At 40.6% G+C, this 15,360-nt stretch overlaps 1 protein-coding gene and 1 long non-coding RNA gene across 2 annotated transcripts in view; one reads left to right on the top strand and one right to left on the bottom strand.

The window, feature by feature from the left end:
- Positions 1–15,360, top strand: part of kcnk10a (potassium channel, subfamily K, member 10a) — a 40,959-nt gene that overhangs the window by 18,700 nt on the left and 6,899 nt on the right. Inside the window, exons 3-5 of the mRNA XM_044049008.1 lie at positions 8,025–8,142; positions 11,078–11,238; positions 15,020–15,212. Of these exons, the coding sequence (XP_043904943.1) occupies positions 8,025–8,142; positions 11,078–11,238; positions 15,020–15,212 (472 nt within the window). The remainder of the gene's footprint in view (positions 1–8,024; positions 8,143–11,077; positions 11,239–15,019; positions 15,213–15,360) is intronic.
- LOC122784001 lies at positions 1,277–12,972 on the bottom strand. Its single transcript, XR_006362126.1, has 4 exons — positions 12,201–12,972; positions 10,547–10,689; positions 1,898–1,964; positions 1,277–1,301 (listed from the first exon to the last, which is right to left on the bottom strand). It is a non-coding gene; the product is annotated as an uncharacterized LOC122784001 (long non-coding RNA).

The following is a 15,360-nucleotide window of genomic DNA, read 5'->3' as shown; positions in this document are numbered from 1 at the left end:
GACTTAGCAACGCCTCTCTGGATTGGTATCGTTTCAACATATTATATGTGACACACTCGGTTATGCGCCGTCATTCCAGAGTACCAATAACATAATATGCAGTCACGTACCTCATATGGGCCAGAGAATCAGGCCATAAGAAAAGAACCGGGGACAGGCAGTAAAGCTAGCACTTTGTCACCTGCCTGAAAGCTACGTGAGACCGCTGAATGATCAAAGTGACGCTTCATGGCATTCTGCACCGTTGATAGGGACTCCTTTGCTAGTGCATTGGCCCGGTCCAAGCGCTTGTGAAATTTACTTGCAAAATCCAACACATTTTTCTTACCCGAATCTTCAGGAATTCCGAACGTTTCCTGAAGAGATTTACTGACTTAGACGGTGGAAGGAACACTTTGAGGATCTCCTAAATCCTCTGTGGTGGAGGCAGAGAGGGAAGCTGATGGGGGATCATCGTCAATCTCCCTGAGGGTGGTTAAACAACTCCGCAGTGGCAAGACCCCAGGGGTTGATGGTTCTGGGTGTGGAGGGGCTGTCTTGGATGACCCGTCTCTTCAACATTGCGTGGAGGTCGGGGTCAGTGCCGAAGGAGTGGCAAACTGGGGTGGTGACCTGAGAGTGTGTGCCAATTACCGGGGCATCACACTTCTCAGCTCTTTACTCTTGAAGGGATCCTGGAGGGGGCCTGGGAGTACGCCCATCTGGTCTACATGTGTTTTGTGGACCTGGAGAAGGCGTATGATCGGGTTCCCAGGGAGATACTGTGGGAGGTGCTGCGGGAGTATGGGGTGAGGGGGGCACTACTTAGGGCCATCCAATCCCTATACGCCCAAAGTATGAGCTGTCTCAGGGTTCTCTGCACTAAATCAGGCCTGTTTCCTGTGGGTGTGCTTTATCACCAATCCTGTTTCATGGACAGGATATCAAGGCATAGTCGTGGGGGAGAGGGGTTGTGGTTTGGCGGGCTTGAGATCACTTCGCTGCTTTTTGCAGATGATGTGGTCCTCATGGCTTCGTCGGCCTGCGACCTTCAGTGCTCACTGGATCGGTTCGTGGCCGAGTGTGAAGCGGTCGGGATGAAGATCAGCACCTCTAAGTCTGAGTCCATGGCTCTTAGCAGGAAACTGGTGGATTGCCTTCTCCAGGTAGGGAATGACTCCTTGCCCCAGGTGAAGGAGTTCAAGTATCTCAGGGTCTTGTTCACGAGTGAGGGGACGAGGGAGCGGGAGATGGGCCGGAGAATCGTAGCGGCTGGTGCGGTACTGCATTTGCTTTACCGCACGGTTGTGACCAAAAGGGAGCTGAACATCAAAAGCATAATAAAAAATGTTGTTATTTGAACAATACATTTTATTTATTACAGCTAAAGTGTCTTTGAGTGTCCAAAAAAGCGATACATAAGTATGATGTGTTATTATTATTATTATTACTACAGCTAATAATAACACAAGCTATATACAACATAGAACAGAAAACACAAGCAGGAGAAAAACACCAGCAGGAGAGAAAAAACAGCAGGACAGAAAACACAAGCAGGACAGAAAACACCAGCAGGAGAGGAGCAGAAACACCAGCAGGACAGAAACACCAGGATAGCAAGCAGGAGAGAAAACACAAGCAGGACAGACAACAACAGCAGGAGAGAAACACCAGCAGGAGAGAAAACACAAGCAGAACAGAAAAACACAAGCAGGAGAAAACACCAGCAGGAGAGAAAACACAAGCAGGAGAGAAAACACAAGCAGGACAGAAAACACCAGCAGTAGAGAAAACACCATATAGCCAATCTTGGAATGCTCTGGGAACCGGAAAATTAAGTGATTTTTAGTTACTGATTTATTTAATCCCTATTTAAAAAATGTTCACATTTAAATTTTTAGAATGAAATTTCTCTCACCAGACAATCTCGGACAGTGCTCAGAAGATCACTCGTAGATCCCACTTCTGACACCAAGTTGTTGTGTCTGATGAAGAAATAAAGTTGGATCAAAGTTGATTATTGAAGCTTGGTTTATTCTTTGCAAAGAGAGAGTCAAGATGGACAACTGCTCAGAAGCCAGTCAAGGATGACTCTGAGGCACAAAAGGAAATCTGGGTAGTGTATAGTTGGTATAGTATAGTCGCCATAAGGGTTATCTGTGCAGCTGGGAAAGATGACCTTGGGTACTACGATCCGACAGGTCCGTGAATCAACTGGGTTGGGCAGCGAGATAACCACAAGGCAGCATAGTTCTGGGAGAGACCAAGGGTTGCCTCTGTTGCTGTGTTTTAGTGTTAGATTGGTTTAAACCCCACTTTTTTAATGGAAAGTATGTTGATGGAAAACATGGTTACCATCATCTTTATTTGGTCAGCCTATGGCCAAGTGGAAAAGGAACTTGGCTTGTAACCACAGGGTTGGCGGTCTGAGTCCCCACCAGGTCAAAGGGCTGGGGTATAAAATATAAATGTTTAAAAAACCTTGAAGTTGAACTTTTGACGAGAGACTGACTCACTGTGGATGTGAAGAAACAAGTGTGTCCTTGTGTGTTTGACCTTTAGCTGGTCATACAGCTATCAGTGACAGTATCAATTAGGCTTCTCCATCTGCCTCGATGAATCCTCACAGAAAACACTGGCAGTGGTTGTGATGATGTCACTGATGTCCCTCAGCCAAAGTCACACACTGTGAAACACGAGGGATTGACTGATGATGACACATTATCAGTTAATCTCATCTAAACAGTCTGTATTGTCTCTGTGACACTCTGTATATAACTTTCTTTGGTTAAATAAGGTTTGAAAACCTAAACTTTACACAGGCCTTGAAAGAACATGAGGGCCTCAAGAGGGCGATGAGTTAAATGCCTTTATATATATTTATATATTTTGTCAGTAAGAATACAGCCATTAAAGCCTTCTCCAGGGAAATGACCGGACAGACTGGGAAAACATAATGATGTGTTTCATGGGGTCCCACTCTCCTGGACCAGTCAGGAACCCTTGTTCTAGACCCCAATGTATCTATCAATATATATATATATATATATATATATATATATATATATATATATATATATATATACATAATCTATCAATCCAGACCCAAAGGCCACAAAACTAACCTGTCCTAACAAAAGGTAACTAGATGAACAATATAAAGGTGTAAACTCCGTTATTTAAAGATACAATATGTAGCATTTCTGCAGTAAAATATCTAGTGACAACAAATGCATACATATTATTGAGTGGTATATTTACAGTAGCCAACTGTAACACTTTTTAAATCCTTAGAAATACATGGTAATTTGTATTCAAGGTAACAGACTGTTTCATTGGTCACCTTTTAATGATGTCATCCACTTTGCAGAGATGCTGTTGCTACAGTTTGCCTTTCAAAGTTGCCATAAATAGTACACTTTTAATGTGTAATATGTGTAATTTTAAAACTTAAAAATGTCCAGACTTAATAAAATAAAAGCCTTGAGTGTGTGGACCTATCACTTAAAAAGGAAGTGCTGCTCATTTGTGTTTGACTGATAGAGAGACCCCTGGTGGCAGAAATTACTTTTAAACGACTCTAAATGAAATTCAAACTCTTCTGCACAGATACTGCTATGAACTCATTTCATTTATTTACAGAAAAAGATGATCAGTTAAACTCAGGTTGGTGCAAACAACATGGTGCCAGCAAGCACTTGGTCATCTGGAGTACAATCTGTGCGTTCATGAGTGTGTGTGTGTCCGAGAGAGAGTGATGCTGTTCTGCCACACGTAAAACATAACCTAGCTAGGATATTGTCTGATTTCCAAATTCCAAATATTAATAGTTTTTCTATCCCAAATGTAGTCTGGTGAAATTTGACTGCACAGGACTGAAGATATAACTTTATATTACCATTGTGGATCAGTATTGAATATACAGTAGATCAGTAACACCAACAACGCTAAATGGTCTGTTTTTACAGGATATAGTGCTTTTATAGTATTGATTCAAACTGCTGTATGCATCTGTATGCAGTCATACTCATTCACACACTGAAATTTGTAGGAGCAGTTCAGGGTTAACTGTCTTGCCCATGGACACATCAACTCGTGGTCTAGTGTAGGTTGGCATCAAACCCACTCTCGGTATAAATCTACCCATGGTATACAACGCAGTCTACCTCTGATAAACGGATACTGACTACAGATAATTGTCAGTCAGTCAGTCATCATCTAACCGCTTTATCCTCCACCAGAGGGTCGCGGGGGGTGCTGTGCCAATCTCAGCTACATCGGGCGATAGGCGGGGTACACCCTGGACAGTTCGCCAGTCCATCGCAGGGCCACACACAACTAGAGACAAACAACCATTCACTCTCACACTCACTCCTATGGTCAATTTAGAGTGTCCAATTCACCTAATCCCCACATTGCATGTTTTTGGACTATGGGAGGAAGCCGGAGAACCCGGAGAGAACCCACGCACACACGGGGAGAACATGCAAACTCCATGCAGAAAGGCCCTTGTTCCAACCGGGGCTCGAACCCGGGTCTTCTCGCTGCAAGGCGAGAGTGCTAACCACTACAACACCGTGTGACCCTACAGATATTTGTAAATTTAGTAAAGTTATTATTCATGTCGGCGGTAATGACACCTGATTACGCCAATCGGTGGTCACAAAAGTTAATGTTGACAATGTCTGACAGCGTAATCTTCTCTGGTCCTTTGCCCAATGTGACCAGTGATGACATGTATAGCCGCATGTCGTCATTCAATCGCTACCTCGACGGTGGTGTCCAGAAAACAACATTGGGTTTTTAGATAACTGGCAAAACTTCTGGGGGAAACCTGGTCTCATGAGGAGAGACGGCGTCCATCCCACTTTGGATGGAGCAGCTCTCTTATCTAGCAGCTTAGGACATTTTATTAGAAACCCATGACAATCCAGAGTTGAGACCAGGACACAGAGTTGCAGTCTTTCATGCTTCTCTGTGCTTCTTTTCGAGCAGTCACCTATTGAAAACCCCATAGAGACTGTGTCTGCCCCTCGACCTACTAAAGTAAAAACTAAAGTAAATAAAGTAAATAAACCAATAACAAACAGAAGAGGAGTTATGTCTAACTCCTCTTCTGTTTCTAACTTAATAAAGATTAATACCAACAATGAAATAGAGTCAAGTAATAGCACTTTTAAATGTGGACTATTAAATATAAGGTCTCTCTCCTCAAAATCTGTTTTAATAAATGATCTAATTTCTGACAATTGTATTGATTTATTCTGTGTAACTGAAAATTGGTTACATGAAGAAGATTACGTTAGTCTAAATGAGTCAAGGCCAAACCAGGATATTCATCGTTTGAAAGCACTATTCTTAATCTAAATTACAGACACCAATTATGATAGTCACAGTTTATCGTCCACCTGCACCTTATTCAGAGTTCCTATCAGAGTTCTCTGAGTTCTTATCTGAGTTAGTGCTTAAAACAGATCAAATCATAATTGTAGGGGATTTCAACATCCATGTAGATGTTGATCGTGATAGTCTTAGCTGCGCATTTAACTCGCTGTTGGAATCAATAGGTTTTATTCAACATGTTAATAAACCAACTCATTGCCTTAATCACACCCTCGATTTTGTTTTAACTTATGGTATTGATATTGATAATTTAAACATAGTTCCTCAAAACGCTCTCCTTACTGATCATTATTTACTCACATTTAATTGTTCAATAATGAACTACAATAACATAAATAAGAAATACAGCTACAGCCGGTGCCTGTCTGATAATAATATGAATACATTCAAAGAGACAGTGCAACCTTTATTTAACTCTGTGCCATATGTCAGTACATCTGAAGGTACCTTTTGTGATTTTACTCCCGCCCTCATAGATTGTTGATAGTACAGCAGCCTCACTGCGTACTACATTAGATCGTGTTGCCCCTCTGAAAAAGAAAGTGGTGAATCAGATGAGACGAGCACCATGGTTTAACTCCAATACTCGTGCTCTTAAACAGACGTTACGTAAATTAGAAAGAAAATGGCGCTCCAGTAACCTAGAGGAACTTCATATAGCCTGGAAAGATGGTTTTGTAGCTTACAAAAAAGCCCTACACAAAGCTAGAGTTGCCTATTATTCTTCTCTAATTGAAGAAAATAAGAATAATCATAGATTTCGTTTCAGCACTGTAGCCAGGCTGACAGAGCCACAGCTCCACTGAACCATCTATTCCTTTAACACTGAGCAGTGATGACTTTATCAATGTCTTTGTGAATAAAATAACATCAATTAGAGAAAAAAACTGATCATCTCCTCCCTCATATTGGGACTGACTCATCTTCTAGCACAAGAGCTTTAGAAGCACCAGGTGCACAGTTAGACAGTTTCTCCCCTATAGATCTCCCTGAGTTAACATCATTAGTTTCATCATCTAAGCCATCAACCTGTCAGTTAGATCCTATCTCCACCAAACTGTTTAAAGATGTGTTTCCTTTAATTAACAACTCTATATTAAGTCAAATTAATCTATCCTTATTAACTGGATATGTGCCCCAAACGTTTAAAGTAGCAGTTATTAAACCCCTTCTAAAAAAAGCGACCCTTGACCCAGATATTTTAGCTAATTACCGACCTATATCTAATCTTCCCTTTGTCTCTAAAATCTTAGAAAAGGCAGTTGCTAATCAATTATGTGAATATTTGCGCATTAATGGCCTGTTTGAAGACAGTCAGGTTTTAGATTAAACCATAGCACAGAAACAGCACTAGTTAAAGTTAGTAACTCAGATAATGGTCTAGTTTCTTTACTTGTCCTGTTAGATCTTAGTGCTGCATTTGACACCATTGATCATAATATTCTACTGATTGGAGCAGACTCTTGGTATCACAGGTGCTGCCCTCTGCTGGTTTAAATCATACTTATCTGATAGATTCCAGTTTGTTCATGTTAATGATAAAGCCTCACTACAAACACAAGTTAATTGTGGAGTTCCACAAGGCTCAGTGCTTGGGCCTATACTTTTTACCTTATATATGCTTCCTCTAGGGAACATTATTAGAAAGCATAACATACACTTTCATTGTTATGCAGATGACACACAGCTATATTTATCAATGAGGCCGGATGAAATAAATCAGGTTGTTCAACTACAGGAATGTCTCAGAGACATTAAGTCCTGGATGACCTGTAACTTTCTACTTTTAAACTTTTATACTCGGCCCTAAACACCTCAGAGAAAAACTTTCTGATCACATTGTCACTTTAGATGACATCACCCTGGCTTCCAGTTCCACTGTGAGGAACCTTGGAGTTACTTTTAACCAGGAAATGTCATTTGATTCACACATAAAACTAATTTCCAGAACAGCCTTCTTCCACCTGCGGAACATTATGAAAATTAGTAACATTCTGTCCTTACAGGACACTGAAAAACTAGTTAATGCTTTTTTTACATCTAGATTAGATTACTTTAACTCCTTATTATCAGGATGTTCCAACAAGTCTGTTAGAACCCTTCAGTTCATTCAAAATGCTGCAGCACAAGTTCTGACAGATGACTGCACATCTCTGAGCCTGGTTCTGTCAGAGTTTTTTCTCTCCACTGATGCCTAGTGTTTGCTCATTGTGTAAACTGTTGGGTTTCTCTGCTCTCCTTGATGTTGTCTATGTACAGTGCCTTGAGATAATTTATGTTATGATTTGGCGCTATACAAATAAAATTGAATTGAATTGAATAAACACCTGCTTAATGTACTTTTAACATAATTGCATATCAGAATTAAAACTTAAAACTACTTTTACAGTCAGCACTTCTGTGCCATGCTGATCATTTGTACACATGCCTACCTCCTGGTTTTTGTTCACTATCTACAGAACTGCCATCACTGGGTGGTGCTTTAATCATGCCTGAGCTGAATGTACCATACTTAAATTCTGCATACCAGAATTAGCACTAATAACTACACTATAATGAACACCACCAGCAGTAAGGAAGGGAGAGATTATAATTCTAATGAGACCAGAGGGAAATCAATGTGTCCTTGTTTTTCCCTGCAGCACTCTGTGGAGGCTGTGAATGCAGGAGTGAATCCCGTTGGTGACACATCCTACAACTCCAGTCACTGGGACCTGGGAAGTGCCTTCTTCTTTGCTGGGACTGTCATCACAACCATAGGTACTGTGATTACAATCTCTCCATCTCTGAAACTCACTGTGTAGTGCATTTATTGTCCAACTTTCTTTTAGACTCTTTCCAGCATTAGGTGTTTAGAAAGAACATGAATGCAAAGTAATATGAGCATCTGCTCTCTCTCTCTCTGTCTGAACTGCCCTGTGATTAGTCAAAACCTCATGCTTTACGACCATTTACACAAAAACCAAAAAATAAAATAAGACACACCAGCATCACTGCAGTGAAGCTTATGACTTATGTCTCTCGTGCTCTTCCTGTGGTTAATGAAGTCAGTGTTTTCCACTACAATACAATAATTCATCCCGTTCATCCATATATGACAGAAGGTACCTGCATTATTGTAATCGGTGAAGCAGTCACTCTGACAATATCTGTTATGCTTTGAACCATTATTTTTCAATACTTTAGGACAGAGTAACGCTTTCTTCTAGACATGGCATTTCAGGAGTCCAACAATTCAATGTATCAGGGATAATGTTTGTTCTCATTAAGCATTTGTATGTTAATAACTTTTAGAATAACAATAATATAATATAATAATTGGATCCCTCTTCACTTGTTCATGTTTACATGATAAAAAATGTTTCAATTGCAGATATTTTTTCAGGAATTTGATATATATAACAATGCTGATCAAATGTGAGGACATTATCGTTCACACACATGTCTTTTTTTTCACCTACTCACAATCTGAGACCGCTAGTGTCAGATATCAATAGTGTTTTGAGTTTTTGGGTCTGCAGAGTAGAAATGATGGTACCAATGTTTGCTCAATACAAACTGAAGATGGAAGAGTTTCTTTTGAAAAAGAAAATATGGCAAAGTGTAATTGTTTCATGAGGCTGATAAAGTCAAATCAAGTCAACTTTATTTCTTAAGTAAATAACCAAGGTTGACCAAAGTGCTTTACAGAGTTAAAGGCACAGCAACATACAAGTTATAAAGCATAAAATCAATATCCTTTATACCACTTTTTTGGTCATTGGCCATTTAGCAGGTACATGAACACATTCAAAGTGCAAAATCAAAGCTGCTGTGTGCAGTAACCTTGTTTCTGTTTGGTCTTTGTCAACAGAAATGATGTAACAATATTTTAATGCCACATCCTTCATTTGAAAACAGGTTCTTTCAAGCAATACTGACTGAGGGAATTCTCTCTATGCACAGTGATTTATATTTAAAGAAATCTTTCGGGCAAATTAGCTACTTAGAACAGAGTATTATAATTCACAGACTTCGACAAAAAAGTCGTACATTTACAAGAGAGGTAAATTTACAAGAATAAAGTCATCAGCTGTCATTCAGAGGGGTTTTGTGGTTTCTCAAGAAACAATCCGACTGATTTGGAGATTTTGGTTTTATTGTAGTACTCGAGATCAGTCTTGGTCTGGAGACCCTTTGTTGAAGGTCTCGGTCTCGTCTCTGAATCGACTGCAATTTTCCTCAGTCTTGTCTCGGACAAAGCAGACTTGGGATTTTATTTCAAGACCACAACTTTGGGGATATCAATAAATTGCCTGTGCATTTTTGGATGAACTTGTTAATATCATTACTGTGATTGTGTGTAAATAGTATTGCTTCGGGTACAACCAATAACTTGACTCGTTTATCATTTGAAATTGTTGTCACCGTTAACGGCTGTCACCCCTCCCACCCCCTTTCACACTCCCCCACAAAAGTGCATGTGAGTGACAGGAGAAGAGGCCGTGAGAAGATGTCAGCCGACTCATCTAGAATAAAATGTGGTTACCTGAACCACAAAGACTTTTTGTGCATAAATACCTCCAAAAGAAAACACAGCACAACGTCTAATTTCTGCAACGGAGACGGCTGAGACCACGTCCAACTTTTACTGCCTCGGTCTTGGTCTTGTCTTGGTCTCAATACACTGAGTTCTTGATCTCGACTTGGTCTTGGTTTAGGTGGTCTTGACTACAACACCAGATTTTGGATCCAGAAGGAGTCGAGGTCCGGTGAGCACAGTGTCTCCAACGCCGGCAGTACACCTGCAGAGACCCTACCGCCTTATGTCATATGGATTCATAACATGATAAACTAGAGAAACCACAAAACTCCTCTGAATGGCACCGATAACCCTGCAGTGCACCAGTTAAAGCTATTTTCCCACCACAAAAGCAGCATTTCCTCTAAGTCCGCCTGGTTCTTTGTGCGGAAAAGATGCATTTTCTAGCTCTCTTCTTCTAAAACAACAGGTTAGAATATTACGACTTTTATCTTGTAAATTCTCATAAATTAAGACTTTATTTTTTTTCTCAATGTGGCCCTAATACTCTGTTGTAGCTGCTATATTAACACTGGTGATTTGTTATAATCTTGTTACCGATTATATACCGATTGTGACTGGCTGGAAATGAAGAGCTAATACCTGTGTGCAGTGGCGGACTGACGCTTCCCGGTGCTCCCGATGGCCATCCTGGCCTGACTTAAACAGTCACTGGACTGGAGTTACCGGACGCCCGGGCCAATCAAATCAATCCATCTAGTTACGTAATGACGCAGCTCGGTGACCTGGTGGTGTCACACAACAATCAATTAGCTCCACTGTCTTCACTCTAGTAGTTGAGAGAAATGGAGGGACAGAAGAAAAGGAAAGGTGGAGCAGAGAGAGAGAGGGACAGAAAACGGAAAACCCTAAGGAAAATTAAATGAAACTGAATCTGTGGATAAAAGTCAGTCGACTTTTATCCACAGATTCAGTTTCATTTAATTTCCTTGGTTTCATGGCTTGAAATCATAATGATGATGTTAAAACTACATTTTATTTGTACTAGAAAAAACCTACAGATGTGATAGAAGTAGTGACTAAGTGTTCATGCATTCGGCCAAATGTCTAATATGCATGTTGCACATCCACTGAAATAAACTAACCAGTGTAAAACTGGTTTTGCTCCTCCAGGTTATGGGAACATTGCCCCAAGCACAGAGGGAGGGAAGATCTTCTGCATCCTGTATGCAATATTTGGCATTCCTCTATTTGGTTTCTTGCTGGCAGGCGTCGGGGACCAGCTTGGTACAATATTTGTCAAAAGCATCGCCAAGGTGGAGAAAATGTTTCGGGTAAGTCATACTGCATATACTGATGTGTGTTACATGAGATTTCCTGGAGGTCAGCGAATGCGTCTTGGCAGTAGCGTACCGTGAGGTTTCAGTAAGGGCCTTCAGTAAAAAAAAAAAATAACATGCACAAACACAACCACATACAAAACACACTATTATGCACTATATTCACGAGACAGTTGATCTGCAACAACCATAGCGCACATGCACACCACTACTAGGCTACTGCATCATTAGCACCACATCTTCCGTTATGTCACTCAGCAAACGCAATTTCACAAGCCACTTTATGACACAAAAACAAGCTTCCACATAAGCATAGGCATCAGCTACGCGGGGAACACGTCCCCGGCACTATTTATGATCAACAGTTTTGTCCTCACCACTTCTAAAATTCACAAAGGAGATCAGAAACATGATGGATCAGTGGTGTTAATGCAGTGATCATAGTTTACTTAAAAACCCGCCAAAGGTTCAAACGCCGTTGATGACAACAGCGGGGGCTACCGCCAGACACATCGCTGGGCCTGGGGCGTTCTGTCACTATGATATCACATTTTGATTGGCTGATGACACACGTCAGTCAAAGTTATAACCAAATAGGAAATGGCAGCTTCAACGAAAGGCCAGCAATACTACTAGAGCAGGTCCACGGAGCTGTGATGCATTTAATGACATCCAGGAAAATCCAGCTCAGCTTCACAAAAAATAACCATATTCTTTCTGGAAATATAATCATAACATACTGAAAAAGTAATTGAATTCAGACATATTCAGACACACATTAATTTGATTATTAAAAATAATAATAATCATAATAATAAAAAAATACTTTTTTGATATTGTCAGGGCCAGCAGAGAAGGACCTGCTGGCCCTGACAGCCCACCACTGTGTCTTGGGGGTCAGTGATGCAGAATCCTGTCTATTGCTCTGTGACTGGCTGGAAATGAAGAGCGAATACCTGTGTGCAGTGGCGGACTGACGCTTCCCGGTGCTCCCGATGGCCATCCTGGCCTGACTTAAACAGTCACTGGACTGGAGTTACCGGACGCCCGGGCCAATCAAATCAATCCATCTAGTTACGTAATGACGCAGCTCGGTGACCTGGTGGTGTCACACAACAATCAATTAGCTCCACTGTCTTCACTCTAGTAGTTGAGAGAAATGGAGGGACAGAAGAAAAGGAAAGGTGGAGCAGAGAGAGAGAGGGACAGAAAACGGAAAACCCTTGTCAGAGATGCAGCGACATGTTCACCAGGAGGGAAGGTCAGTCAAAAACGCTATAGCTTTCATTGCGTTTATCGTTCAATCACCGTCACCACCACAGACTGTGTGTCTCACGGAGGCACCGCCCCAGCCCCCTCCACACACACACACACACGGCCCGACTATCAATCCAGAATACCTAGAGATGAATGAAAAATATGATTTTGTTGCATAATGTTTGAGCCACTACATGATAGTTTATACATGCTGACATAATAAATCATAATTAAATACAGCTAGCTTTTTTTGTTTACTCTTAATCTATTAGGCTGCAGTTTGGCAGTTTTTTTATTGTAATTCTGCACCATAAATGATAGTTTGACTATCATTATAATATATACAAGCTTTATATAGTACGACTATAAACTTTATAGGCTGTGTTCACAGACACCTGTCTTTCTGGGTTGTGTGTGCAATCATTAATAATATAAAATCAATCAATGAATATATATACACTACCAGTCAAAAGTTTTAGAACACCCCAATTTTTCCAGTTTTTTATAGAAATTCAAGCCAATGAATAGCTTGAAATTGTACAAAGGTAAGTAGGCACCCCTGTGAACTGCTAGGTTAAAAAAAAGGTAAGGTTACCCAAAACTGAAAAATAATATACATTTCAGAATGGCCTTTTTCAGGGAACAAGAAATGGGTTAACAACTTAGAGCTGTTCTGCAGCAATGGAGGTTGATCAAGCCTTGAAAGTTGGTGCTACCAATTCCTACAGGTGTAGGACTTTTCTTTATTACTTACGACCCCATCTGTCTGCATAAATGTAGTGTTGGAACACACTGTGGTACCATAACCTTGTGAGCATCATTTTTTTGCAGTATTGTACTGCAGAAAGTAGTGTGTTACCATAAAAATTGCAAGAAAAAGGCAATTAACAATGGAAGAGACAGACCATCATAACACTTAAAAATGTTTTCCTACAGAGAAATTGTGAAGAAAGTCAAGGTGTCAGTCAGTAAAGTTTCCTTCATCATCAAAATGCACTCAGAAACTGTGAGAAACTCTGACAGGAAGAGGTCTGGCAGACCCAAAGCCACAACAGAATCAAAGGACAAGTTTCTGAGAGTCAACAGCTTGCGTGATACGTGGCTCACAGGACAACAGCTTCAAGCACAGCTTAATAGTGGTCATAGTAATCAAGTCTCAGTTTCAACTGTGAAGAGAAGACTTAGAGTTGCACGTTTGAACGGTCGAGTTGCAGCAAGAAAGCTATTGCTAAGACGTCAGAATAAGAAGAAGAGGCTTGCCTGGGCCATGAAACACCGCCAATGGACTACTGAAGACCGGAAGAAGGTGTTATGGACTGATGAATCAAAGTTTGAAATCTTCGGTTCATCACGCAGGAGTTTCGTACACCATCAAGTTGGCAAAAGGATGGTTCCTCAGTGTGTGACATCAACTGTCAAACATGAAGGAGGACTCATGAAGGATGGTCTGGGGCTGTTTTTCTGGATCCAGGCTCGGTGACTTGTACAGAGTGAGAGGCACCCTGAACCAAAACGGCTACCACAGCATTCTGCAGCGCCATGCAGTACCCTCTGGTATGCGCCTAGTTGCTCAGGGGTTCATCCTACAGCAAGATAATGACCCAAAACATACGTCCAAGCTATGCCAGAACTACCTCAGGAAAAAAGAACAAGATGGTAAGTTTGAAAACATGGAATGGCACAGACTCCAGACTTAAACCCCATCGAGCTGGTTTGAGATGAACTGGACAGAAGAGTGAAAGCAAAGCAACCTACAAGTCCCACACATTTATGGGAATATAGAATACATTTTGGTTTATAAATTGATTCCATGATTTCTTTTTTGACCTCAATTGTTTTTTTTGTTCTATGCTTTCATTTCAGAGTACAATGAGACATTAAAATGCATAATTTTCAATAAAAAAACTGGAAAAGTTGGGGTGTTCTAAAACTTTTGACCGGTAGTGTATGTATACACAGAGAAGTGTGTGTGTGTGTGTGTGTGTGTCTGTGGTGACCATTGAGCCAAATAATTACACAAATTTATTTTAACTATCAAATAGGGTTAGAATACGCAACTAGAGGTATGGTGGTCTGCATGAGAAGGGTGGCCTGGAATGGCATCAAATTCCCGGCCTGAATTATTGTCCCATTCCGCCTCTGACTGTGTTTTTCATACATTTACTTCTTTATATAGCAGGGGTTCTCAAATGCAGGAGCACAGGAGTCAGGAGGTCATTGCCAGCGGGCTCATCTTTGTTTTGTAATATGGAATAATTCATAGGTTGATTTCTAAAGTCAAACCAGTTAAAACTGATCATCAAATGATTCCACGGGAAACACATGAGGTTTATATACATATACATATATATATATGTATAATATGTATATGTATATACATATACATATATACACATATGTATATACATATGTACATATACATATATATACAGTATCTTGTTTGAGTCCTTAGAAATAATCGAGAACATCTTCTTTATACCTTTATACCATGTGTGACAGACTTTCTTTCATATCATAGAACAAACACAACCAGATCAGTCAGACTAAGATCCGTGTGGCCTCCACCCTTCTCTTCATCCTGGCTGGCTGCATCCTCTTTGTCACCATCCCAGCAGTGATCTTCAAATACATAGAAGGCTGGACAGCTCTGGAGTCCACATATTTTGTGGTCATCACTCTGACAACAGTTGGAATAGGTGACTATGTGGCAGGTGAGGACCGATTATTCATATGTGACATATTCATGAATTGAATTTGAGTGTTTCCTGCTCCGTTTACTTACACGATTTTAATGAGCACCTGATGGCAGAAGCACTAAGCATATATATTCATATATTTCATCATGCTAAAGTCAGAGAA

This window comes from Solea senegalensis, linkage group LG17 (genome assembly GCF_019176455.1).
Source record: "Solea senegalensis isolate Sse05_10M linkage group LG17, IFAPA_SoseM_1, whole genome shotgun sequence".
NCBI classification, from domain to species: Eukaryota; Metazoa; Chordata; class Actinopteri; order Pleuronectiformes; family Soleidae; genus Solea; species Solea senegalensis.
The sequence above is the reverse complement of the archived record's forward strand: the minus strand, read 5'-3'. Positions and strand labels throughout refer to the sequence as shown.